General features: G+C 38.1%; 1 protein-coding gene across 1 annotated transcript; it reads left to right on the plus strand.

The window, feature by feature from the left end:
- The first annotated feature begins 207 nt into the window (after positions 1 to 207).
- On the plus strand, positions 208 to 5,383 carry bmp15 (bone morphogenetic protein 15). The gene is made up of 2 exons (XM_080893016.1): positions 208 to 2,552; positions 3,711 to 5,383. The coding sequence occupies exons 1-2, from the start codon at positions 2,201 to 2,203 to the stop codon at positions 4,712 to 4,714; spliced, it is 1,356 nt and encodes a 451-aa protein (XP_080749142.1). The 5' UTR covers positions 208 to 2,200; the 3' UTR covers positions 4,715 to 5,383.
- The last annotated feature ends 7,326 nt before the right edge of the window (positions 5,384 to 12,709 follow it).

A 12,709-nucleotide genomic window follows, 5' to 3' on the forward strand; every position in this document is an offset into this window, starting at 1 on the left:
ATCCACCAGCGCGATAGCTGACCGGGAGGTCAAGGCTTGATAAGAGTCCGCGAGCACAGCTAACTCCTGGCTTATTGTTTTCAATCCCCTGCGGTCTTTTGCTACTCAGGTTAAACATGATATATATAATTAGTTAGTTAGTTAGTTAGTTAGTTATGGCTATGGATTGAAAATACCCCCCACACCCCACCCCTAACGGCTGCACCTCCCGAAGAATTTTGTCTGGGTTCTTATCTCACTTTTTTATTTCAAACAATCAACAGAAAATTTCACCGACATAGTTTTATGTAAGGTTTTTAAGGCTGTGGTGTTAATTTTTAAATAACATGAGCCCAGTGGCAGCAGCAAGCTAGGCTAACACTAACTAGCTAGCAAGATTATAAACCTGGTGCTAAACTAAACTTATGTTGTTTTGAGAAATCTGTGTGTATATCTAAGTCAATATGAGATGTCCGTGATCTTCAGGCCCTCATGATTCTAGCCTGAAAATCACTGCATGGGCACGGGAGCACTTCCAGAAAACAAAAAGGGAAATTCTTTAGGAAAACATGGATGTCACATCCTCTAGATAAGAGGAGAAGAACCATCCAGTTTGGTATCAGCACTCAATGCAAAAGCCTCCATCTCTAATAATATGTGGTTGCATTAGTGCCTACGGAATTGGAGCTTCCTTGAGAAAACCCAGGAGTGTTGAGCAGCTGAATATGTGGTAAACATGACCCCGTCTTAAGTTTTTGAAATATGTTTCTGCCATCAAATTAAAAAATTACCCTTTTTTTCTTAAAAAATACATTTTCCCAGTTTAAACATTTGATATTTCTTCTGTGTTCTATTGTAAATAAAATATGGCTTCATGAACTTTTACAATGGGCACTGTAATTGTACATCTGGAAAAGAACTAAAAAAATATTCTTGGATTACCTGTTGAAAAAATATAGACACACAAAAAAAAAAAAAAATTAATGACTTGACATGTGTCATTTTAAAATACATGGAAAAGAAAACCACATACACAAATGGCTGCTGGGTAGAGCAGTAATACGGATATCAAATATAGCCATGTGCATTACAACAGATCATAAACAGTCTAATGGTTTTACTGGTTTGCTTTTGATTACATTATAAAATGAAAACATCGAAATTCACGTAATAGTTATTTGCTTTTTTCACCCACTAAGGAGGATTTTTTATTTTCATGCACCTTCTAGACACTTTGTTCAATCTTGCTAAGTGCGTCATTTCACACTACTTTTGTACTTCTAATTCTTTTTATGTCCTATCCACAATAAAAACAAAAACAAACTTTCTGTCGCATCTTGGCTTAAAAGATTCAAAGGCTGAAGGAACTAGATCCTAGTTGGCAACTAGTGACACAGGCCTGCAGCCTCAATGCTTTTGAAATAAATACAGTCAAACTTATTTCTGTGAATTAAAAAATGAAAACGGGAGGCTGCAAGTGAAGCGGTGAAATTGTTGTAGTAACTGTACAAAAATACTCTTGAACAATATCGTTACGACACTTTACATCATAATAATCATAATAATCTTAATCATAATAATCATCATAAAACAAGCATGTCTACTTAAATATTTTGTATTTTAATGATTGTGCTGGGTTTACCTATTTAAATTCCTTTTAACGCATAACGTCTGTTTTTGCATTTGCGATTTATGTAAGAAAATCATTTAGATTTGTCTTAAATCATTTGCTGCTCATTTGAAAAGCAATTAAAACACCTAATTTTGTTTTTGCATGTTTATTTAATTGCTTCCCAACACACCGGTCAGCCCTGACAGTGGCATCGATGCCAACGATCAAACATGATCAATATAAAGTTAATACTGCCGGGGTGCTGAAGTGGATAGAGAGATATGTGGGTGTAGCTGTGGGTCCCAAATCAAATTCTGATTGGAGCCCTTTAACACATCTGACTCTGAGTCTGAATATTTTTAAATTGTGCTATAAAAATCATAAAAGGATCTCGTCACATCATTTTTACGCACACTCACGTGGCTTCCTTTCATGCACGTCCGAAGGTTTAATTGGGGTCACCGCCAATTTCAGGAAGTTGTTTGTAAGGTCTAAAATGGCGAGCGAGCAGGTGAGCCTGTAAATGACGCCTTTAGGCCGCGCGGACGATGTTTGCCAACTCTAGCCTCGTTGGTGGAGCTCGCTAGCGCCAGAGGTTTTATATCCAACATGAGGGCGACCTGTGCCAAACGCGGCTTAGGCTTCCTTCGTGTCTGCGCCCTGTCCTGCTTCGTCTTCCTGCTCTGTTCCACTTGCGGTGGGCAGAACATGGCCTCTCACCAGCCCACGCTGAGGCGCAGTCGTCGGAGTCACCAAAGCGCGAAGGACAGAGGAGCGCACCACCACAGGCCGCTGACCGACGAGCAGAAAGCGGACCAGAACCTGCAGTTCATGCTCAGTTTGTACCACAGCGCAGCCGAACCGGACGGCAGGCCCAAACAGCACCGGAAGTTCGGCTCCAACACGGTGCGCCTGCTGAGGCCCACGGCGTCATCGGTGCACTACCTGCCCGCGTCTGGAGGTGAAGAACAGCTGACTAATCTTGTTAAAAGTATCGAACTAATGGCTGGAGGGGTTTTTATGTGGCCGCAGATTTACAGAATCCGAGGATTAGTTTCAGACAGTGACTAAATTTAAATAAAGAAAAGAAATCATGCCAAATAAACTGCCCTTTAGTTGATTAGATTTTTACCTCTGTCTCCGGTCAATCGGAGCTCAGATGATGTGTAATACTCATGTGCTTATTTTAACACCAGCCTCCCCATGATATTCGTTTAAGTTTAGTTCGTGTTTCTGTGTGACTGAAAAAGGATTTTGATGTATTTTTCAGTATTGTGGTAACCACGTGCGACCTTCCAGCGACCTCACAGGAAGCAGTTAAAACACAGCAAAGCTACCTTTGGCAAACAGCTGCCACGTAGAACTAAAACTAGTCAGATAACTTACTCGGATAACTGAAGAGGTTTGTTTGGGGAAATATTAATAAAAATATACCATTAATACAAAACAGCCAAACGTCATACAAAGTGTAGCGTGTCCACAGGTGCTGCAGTAAGTAAATAAGACTGCCCACTTTTCATGCAGTGCATCTGTTGTGAGTCCCGTGTGTCTGTGTAGGTTCTCACCTTTTACTCCAGCTTTCTCCCACAGTCCAAACACAGGTCAGGTTAACTGGTGAATCTAAATATGAGCAGTTGTCTGTGTGTTAGGTTAGGCTATGAAAGCTTGGTGATCAGTCCAGGGTGAACTGGACTACAGAAGAGTCTTAAATCTTCCTAGTGGTCAGCAGGGGCTGCAAAAAAGTAGTTTGACTGAACAGAATTGTCACTACACCCATGTTTTATATAAAGCAGAGTTAATTGGGTTCAATGATTAAGGGGTGGGGGGGCTCACACAAACATTTGTCTGACAGACATTTTTACTATAAAAATATTTAAGTGATATTTAAGCTGTTTCAGCAGCTGGAACATCTTCAGGATGCATTTAAGTACATTTTGTAAAAATCTCTTTAAGAACTTGTGAACCTGAAACTCAGACTTAAACGCTACATTATTTTGTACTGCACAACAGCTTTTACATATATTAATGTTGGCTCTGCTTTGCTCAAAGGACTTGAAGCAGTCAGTGAGGGATCGATATGATTGATGCTGATTTATTGACTTTGTCTCCTCCTCTTCAGACCACTGCTACACCTTCACGGTGCAGTACAACCTCGACACTCTCCCCTCAGAGCGACTGGTGAGAGCTTCTTTTGTTCACCTTCGCTCTTCTCCGCCCTCTTCTTCCTCCACAAACTTGAGCAGCGAACAGGCCGTCCAGCCGCCCCGCTGCAGGGCTCAGATCACCGCGCTGGGTGCAGAGAGTCTGGTCACCTTGGAGCCTCACGAGCGGTGGACGGAGACGGACATCACTGCACACATCAGCAGCCACGTCCTGCGTGGGAAGGATCGAGGCCGGGGGAGGCACTTGACCCTCACTGCCCAGTACTGGTGCACAGAACCTGAGCTAGCTGAAGAGAGCAACGGCCTCCTGCGGTGGTGGAGGATTCTGTCTCGAGGGAGGACACGCTGGATCGGTGAACCTCACCTCGAAGTTCCCTCTCTTCTTCTGTACCTGGAGGAGGAGAGGGAGGTGAAGGACTGGATGGGAGAACTGCTTGGCACGGAAGGGGAAGGCATCATGAGGCAAATTGGGCAGTGGCATTTTTCGCTTCACCGCCGCCGTCGCTCCAAAGATTCTTCAGAGCCTCAGGATCCTTCACTTGACGCACTAAAGAATGCCCCCACTTCCTCTTCATCTTTCTCCACCCCCACCTCATCCTTGATCGTCTCTGATATCCCCAGCTACAAACACAAAACCAACACACCCAAAAACCGATGCAAGCTCCACTCTTTCCGCCTGTCTTTCGATGAACTCGGCTGGGGCCACTACTTTATCGCCCCGCCCGTCTACAACCCTCGGTTCTGCCAGGGCGACTGCCCGAGGGTGCTCCACTATGGCTACCATTCCCCCAACCATGCCATAATCCAGACACTCATCAATGACCTGGGCGTCGGGGACGTCCCTCCTCCGTCCTGCGTGCCCTACAAGTACATGCCCATGAGCGTGCTGGTCGTGCAAAAGAAGAAGGTGGAGTACAAGGAGCTGGACGACATGGTGGCAGAGTCCTGCACGTGTCGCTAGAGACTTGGAGGAGCACGTCTAAGTGATTTAAATATGCTTTGCACTGTGGGGGAGGAAAAAGAGACTTAAATAGAATTTCTGATGGGACACTGTTTTGAGCTTCAGCTTGGCAGCTAACCACAACGAGCTTTATGCTGGAGGGAGGAAGCTGCTGTTGTGGTTTCCGTGTGGTTTCATGGTCCCTGTTGAAGCAAGGTGGATGCTGAATGTGAATGCGGGATCTGCAGACAGAAGAAAGCCCTTACTTTCCAGTGTGCAATGACTGTACTGTAAACCCTCTGTGGCTAAAAGCACTTTGTAGGTGAATATACTGCTGATGAAATTATGGATCACTAAAAAGCAGGTTAGGTCACCCTGAATGATTATTATCCCAAACGTCCCAAAAATATAACAAATGTACAAATACATAAACTAACTTTGGGTAAACACCAGTCTACATATAAGATTTAAACAGAATAAATGTAAAATCTCAGTATTCAACCTTAATCTACAGGACTTTTTCTTCCTGTGTGTGTCTGTGTGTTGTTCTTTGTGTAAATCTGTTTCACGGCATTAAAAAAAAAAAAAATCTGGATAATGTGACGGCACTATGCCGGGCTGCATTCTTCAGCAGGAAATTAGATGCTTGTTTAAAAAAAAAAAAAAAAAAAAAGGTAAATAAAAAAACAATTTTAATGGACAAAGGGGTTGACCTTGTTGGATGTAACTGTAGAGGTGTTGTGACGTTACGTTCTTGATGTTGAGTGTGAAAGAAAACAAAGTGTTGTAATGGAAAAGTGTCATTTTATATAAGTGAAAATGAATAATAAAGTAAAATGCATATTTTGTGTAGTGTTATTTATTGCTAGTTTTGGTGTTTTTAAAAGTAAGTTGTTAAGTAACAACTTTGAAGAATTTGTTTGTTTGTTTTTTTTTTTAAAAAGTTCAAAAGCTCCAAAAGACCTACAGACCTGCAAAGACAACTGGATTTGGTCATTTTGTGCTAGCAGATGATTAACCTAAAAAAAAAAAAACCTAAAAAAAATAAAAACCTAGTGTTGTTCTTTCCAAAAGCTCTGAAAACAGACCTTTTGGAGCCGAACGCTAACTGTTAGTATTAATGTTTCCTTACAAAACTCCTTAAAACCTTAAACTGCGGCTGCTACTTTTTAAAAATGTGCTTTTATCTGCTGATGTTGACATTTTAATCATGTCCTAAATTTGAATGATGTTCCTAAGCTGTTGAAGTGCATTAACCCACTGAGTCCAACAGATGGAGCTGTTATCCCTTTTTTTTCTCCCAAATGCATGAAGTTTACAGGAATGGGCAGAAATTCTGACATGATTCTTTATGTTTGTATTGCCCACAGTAAAGTTAACAAACGTATCTCTATAAATATGCACACAGCACATAAGCAGGGGTGTAAGCAGGTTTAATTCTATTTGCTTTGCGTGCAGTGATCTTTGGGGCGTCCAGGTTAAGTTTTCCTTGACTTCACTCCGAGGGAATTCCTCTGAGGAAGGTTTTGAAGTTTGCATGAAGCCAAGCAGGTCAACCAATCACAGCATGCCCTGTACTACACATACAGATCACCTCATGACAGAGTTGAGGACATTGGAGGTCTATTTTCTTCATTGTTGGCATTTAGTGCTCATTGTCACATTTATATTCAACTTATTTTTCTTTGTTACTTGTAATGTCTGTGACTGAACTACAAAGACTACAATTGAATTAATAAACTCTATTAATGCCAACAAAAATTGTGAAACCAAAATTCAGACCTTATGATAGTTGTCCAAAAACACCCAAAAGTTCACTTTATATATATTTCCACATCAATGACCAGTTGATGTCTTGGCCTGAAAGCATCCACTCATGGATGTAAATGACCTTTAATGTGGGTTTAAAGATCAGCAGAGGTCACACTCACAACAAGCACACAGGTAAAGGGCTCAAACTCAGTTTTACTAAGAGTCACAATCGGAAGATCACATCAAGAGGAAAACACATGTAGCCCATTAGCCTGCTTTAATGAATAAAAATAAACCCAGGATAATGATGCTCTGTTTTAAATATTTTATTATGTTTTAATTTGCACCATTTGTTCATTTAGTGTGATGAGAAAAAAAATCCTTATGATGTAAAGTTAAATAATGAACTTTTTTTCTACATCTTTATTAAAGTTGAAGGCCTTTTGGGAGTACCAGATAACACAATAAAACTGCTATAAAGTCGAAGTCTTGGTACCTGATATAAATCTTTTTTTGATTTTTAATGCCTTGGATCTGGTAATACAGGACCTCGTTTCAAGTCCTCTTCCCAGAAATGTGTTCAGCCTCATCAGCCCCTGTATATTGAAAATTGTTATATATAATTGTTTCGTATTTCTTTTGTAAAGCAGAACAACTGGGAATTAGAGGAGAAAGATGTCAATAAAGGCCTCCTTCATTGGCTGTGATCCGTGTTTTTGCTATTAAATTAAAAGGAGCCTTCTTTGGTAATAAGTAAATCTTTTAGCAGTCTTATAGCTTTCAAAGTATTAACAGTAAAAAGTTTCAATTTAGTTTTGACTGAAGTCACTGGAACTTTGGCAGTAAAATAAATCTATCCGCTCTTAAATTCACTGTTTCCCCCTGTGGCTTTTCTGTTTACAGATATGGAGTTTATAAGGTGACTCTTGAGCTTTTTAGAGGCAAATTCATCCACACCGGCCACGAGAGAGGATGAGGTGGCAGGTAGTGTTAAGATTAAAACTTTATTTTTAAATATAGGTTTATGGACTACAAGCTTTTATAACTGTAGAATGAAATCATATTCAAATGTAAGAATATTATTATTTTCATCATTATTACTATGACTATTACATGTATCTAATAAGATTTTCATGACATATTTCCATACAAAAGTCATGTATAATATAATATAATATAATATAATATAATATAATATAATATAATATAAATCTAATCCTAAACAGGCCATCGGTGAGGTGATGGATTTTAAGAAGGAGCAATAATTTTATTTTAAACATCCTGTTAAGTGTACACAAACATTTCTGTTCGTCCGTGTCTGTAAGTGGGTCACAGAAAAGCTGTCATCACTGTTTACCGACACTCACACACCCACCTCAACGTGGATATCTATGTAGGTTGAGTGACGCACACACCACACACACAAATGACCCCTTTTAGAAAAAAACTCTCATTTTATTGTATTTTATGTTCTCATGCCTGTTATTTTGTTTCTTATAATCTTTCTTGGAAGATAATACATAAAATAAACTTTCCTAAACTGTGCATCAGTTTCACTTTACAGTCTCCAAACGCGCACATGCATTTAGATCAAGTAGATTTAGCTCTGCAGTCCTTTAGGCTCACGAGCGCTGCACCTTTCCCCTGTGTATTACACACTCTCATACAGAGGGTGTTTCTTTTTGAACAGCTGAAATTTTTACTTCTTTCAGAATCAGAATACTTTATTAATCCATAAGGAGGTTCAGTAATAATATCTTCATGGAGCTGTGCCACTGACTCTTTGTCACATTCAGAATTTTCCATCTTTTTAAACTTCGTGTCACGTCCAGGAGTTTTAGATGAAAACAATGCATCTTTGAACCTTGTTATTATAACCGTGTTATTGTATGTAATGAGTATAATTGACAGTAAAATTATTCACTTCCTCACATCTAACTTGATAACTATGAATTCCTCTGTTTTCATAATTTTTTTTATTAAACAAAATATTTGTAGACAGAGAAATCATTTAAGCATTTAAATAATTTAATTTACACCCTCATGAGTGTTTTAAAGCCATAAATAAGAAAATAGAGATATAAAAAAAATCATTTTTTTATTTAAAAAAACAAAACAAAACAAAAGTCTGACTGGTGGGTTAAAACTCGTCATTTAAAAGGCAGAAGATTATTTAATCTGTAGCAGTAAGCAGTGATACTTCAATTACCAAATGTAATTACATTTAAATGTAATTTAATCAAAATTTTCAGGCAGTAGTAATGATCAGATTTCTTCATTGTTGCATTGTTGTAATTTAGACACATGTACACACTGTCTTTGCATCACTAACAGTCAATCAAAATTCACTAATAAAATATAGAATAATTTACCTAATATATATTATTTATTTATTTGTGTGTATTTATTAAAAATACACACACACACATACAGACCCTGTGTGTGTGTGAAGAAAGATTAGTGCTGGTGGGACTGAATTTATGTGACACATTAGCAAACAAAAATGACAAATATTTAAGAAGATCTAAAAACAGTATATTAAAATGCAAGCAAATACAACAACAACAGTAATAATAATAATTCACTAATAAAATATAGATAATAATAATAATAATAATAATAATAATAATAATAATAACAATAATAATAATAATTATTATTATTATTATTATAAATTGCTCCCCTTTTCCTTTACTTGTCCAGTGTGTGTCTAGATGCGCTCGCCTCTTGCAAATAATTTATTGACTTGTTTAGCTAATGACTCAGTATATGTAATGAATGGAGCCTTGTATTTTTATTATTATTATTATTTCTTTATTTATTGATGATAATGTCAGTCTTTACTGATTTCATTCTCATTTACTTACACAAACACACATGATCATGCATGTTTACCCACCAACCCACAGTACTATTACTATGTATCTTGTACATAGTAACAGTACAAATATTATACATTTTGAATCTCATTTGTGAATATAGTGTTATTTAATGTAAACCATCATGGTTACATAAAATAAAATACAAGGAGAATTGTAAAATGTAAGGCATGTGTAATTTATTTACACTCATGTCTATAGTTGTTATTTTGCCCGAGGACCTGCAGCGTTGGCCTGTTACGGAAATATTTTATGACTCACTGACGGGAAATATTCAGTTTTACAAGGCCTCCCTGTGAACTACTTTGGGGGATTTCGTGTGTGTGTGCAGTTTTGTCCTTCTCATCTTAACCTCCTCTGACAGATGTTGCACACACGCACGAAGACATCCACTGTGATTCCCATAAACACTGCGCACACACATACGGAGAACAAATAAACCTGTAAAGCTCTAAAAGGCTTTGAGGTAAAGTTGATGAGTTATTGTGTGTGTTTGTGAGTGCGGTAGGGGATGAAGTGTGTCAGCAAGGTAGTCATATTGTGTGTTTACTGTGTGTCATGTGTTCTTACATTGTACATAAAATTGGTGACACACCGCACGCTCACAGCAACAACATGAGAGAACGGTCTGTACTTGTTAGCTTTCACCTCCTATCAGACTTCTATAGGGCGGAGAACCAAATTACAGCTAATCATAACAGACTTGCTTAACAAGGTGCACTAATTGTAAACTGTAGAGGCAAATCTAAGGGGGGGGGGGGAGTTACAGTTATTTTGAAGGGTTAAATTAGCTACAAAGTCTAAAAACCTGGCTGTAAATATCTTTATTTTATTGCTGAAGCTGGAAATTTTAACAGAACTGACTTGCTCAGAGAAGATCTGACACGTAAGCTTTGGCTTCACTTTTAAGTTCTCCGCTTGGTTAAGGTCAAAGATGTGAAGTGGACAGAAAGTGTCTGAGAGAACAGCTATGAACTATGAACAAATAAAGATACTTTTTTTTAGTTACAACTATACTCGTTGTAGTTTCTGACTTCACTGACTAATTTTTTGGCTTAAACTAAATGCTCTTCAGTCTTTCTTTTAAGTTAGGGCTTGTTGCTCTTGAACTAAAACATTGATGTTATTTGTTTGTTGTGAAATTAAATGTCAGGGCGTCACTGCAGTCAGCAGGATTTGTCATTTTGATGTTTTAAATGCTAGTGCCAAATGTCACAAATATCCCTCAATAACTTAAAACGTGTTTCTCTCTGTCTGTGTAGTTTTTGCACTCTGGTCGAATCAGCGAGGCTCACTGAATGAATCTGAACATAGAAGCACATTTAGAAATGAAATTTAGAGATAGCCTGAATACAAACGAGAACTATCTGTCTGGATTTGTGCCACCGAATCTCTAATCAATACACTAATGGTAGATGGTGTGCCACGTTAGACAAACAAAGCACGAGAGTCAATAGTGTTCCTGTAGCACATTACCGATAAGCTAAAAATAAACGTGTTTAAAGATGCAGGGTGAAAAACCCCCAAAAAACTGGGTTTTATAAAAGCCATTGCTGAAGTAGAAAAAAAGAAAGCACAGCTGGAAGAGGCAGACAAGATTTTTCATTAGCACCTCCAGCCGTGAAATTAAACTGCTGCAAAAGCTGATTTATATGTGCTGTAGGAACATCAGAGAAATATTGTATCTGCTTTAATGTGAGACTTTCTCACAGATATCCAAGTCAGCGACATGTGATTATAATTTCTCTGTAACTCTGGTGCATAAAGCAAAACTAGGTTACAGCTGGAAGTGATGAACTTAAATTCAAAATTTATAGTTTGTACAAAAGCGTTTTAAATTCGTGACATTTAGCTTTTGTTGCATAACTCAATAAATAAATAACCTTTGTTTGAGTTTGTTTGAACATAATGGTCTCGTTCATATTCTAATACCGACACAAAAACATACGACCGGGGCCCTGTAACAGCAAAGTTACAAAGAATATTATGAACATGTTAAATTTATGTTATTAAAAATATTTCATTTGGTAACAAAGTAACCACAATCTTATGCAAAGTCTTAGTCACTTTAGCAAAAAGCATCGTATTTATGTTTGTTTTGAGACATGTTACATTGTCATGTATATGACATATACACATATAATTTTATGTGGACTAGTTACAGTTGCGATTGTGTGTGTGTTTATAAGAGTACTGTCCACCTTCTGATCTCAGATCTTGTTCTGATATCGTTGAACGTAATAATGTGGGACTGCACTGAATTAAAAACAAATAATTCAATAAATCTGCATTCGGTGTTTAGCATTTGGGTTCACCTTTAAAAATGTCAAACTTATGGATAAAGATGTTTGTCTATTTGACAGGTAGAAACATTAATCTGAACTAAGTCAAACCCAATGGATGAAAAAGTTATTGTTCAATTATTAACGATTGACAATTATTGTTCTGTTAGCAACTTAGGTTAGTCTGTTTTTCTAGTTGCTGATTGCATCAGTATAAAGTCATGCAGAGGAGAAATCCAGGGAGCCAATTAGAAGACAGTTGGCTTGAACAGAGAGTGGTGTTAAAGGGAGATAAGCGCAAACTTAGAGGCTCCATCAAAGCCATTGAGAACCTAACCAGTTAAAACTGTGAATCATGCAAAGATCCTCTATTAGAGTCTAGAATGAAAGTATGGAGCTGGGAATGATACTAAGAGTTCCCCCTTGAGGAGCTTTTGTGTGGCAACTGTGATTTTTACTGATGAGCAGTTCTTAAACTACTTTATATTTTTGTAATATAAACTTGTGAATTCAGAAAACAGGCTTTTTTGTCCTTTAAATGCTTTGAATTTTAAATTAAGTAAAGGTTTAATACTCCACTTGGGCAAGAATTATAAAAACTATATTTAAATATGTATATATATATGAGTTGTCGATGTGGCAGGTAGGCTTAAGAAAGAGCCTGATTTTTTTCTAAATTATCATAACTCTGGCTCATTCTACTTCTGATTACTTTTAAAGAGAGAGATAAGTGATAAGCGCTGCCACTGCTGAACCTTCACCATATTTACTTATCAAGCATTTATTGACTTCCACTCAAGGCCTTCCCACATTTATATTACCTTCTGGGTAACCCATTTCTGTGAACACCAGCCTGCACAGTCCACACGAGGACTGAATGCTGGTCAGATGAGGTCATGTCTGCAACCCTTCGATCAGGCCGTCCAGTGGAATTCAAGTTGAGAGTTCAAGTATCATTGCCTAGTCAGGCTTTTTTTTTTTCCAGAGCTGATGACAGTGGCCTGCCTGTGCTGGAAGAAAAACTGGCACAGTCACACCATGAAGGCTGAAGCCAGCCAATGCTGCTTCAGTCTGCAGCACAGGCCACGCTGCAGCCTCCCACA

This window comes from Rhamphochromis sp. 'chilingali' (assembly GCF_963969265.1).
Source record: "Rhamphochromis sp. 'chilingali' genome assembly, chromosome: 1".
Classification (NCBI taxonomy): Eukaryota; Metazoa; Chordata; class Actinopteri; order Cichliformes; family Cichlidae; genus Rhamphochromis; species Rhamphochromis sp. 'chilingali'.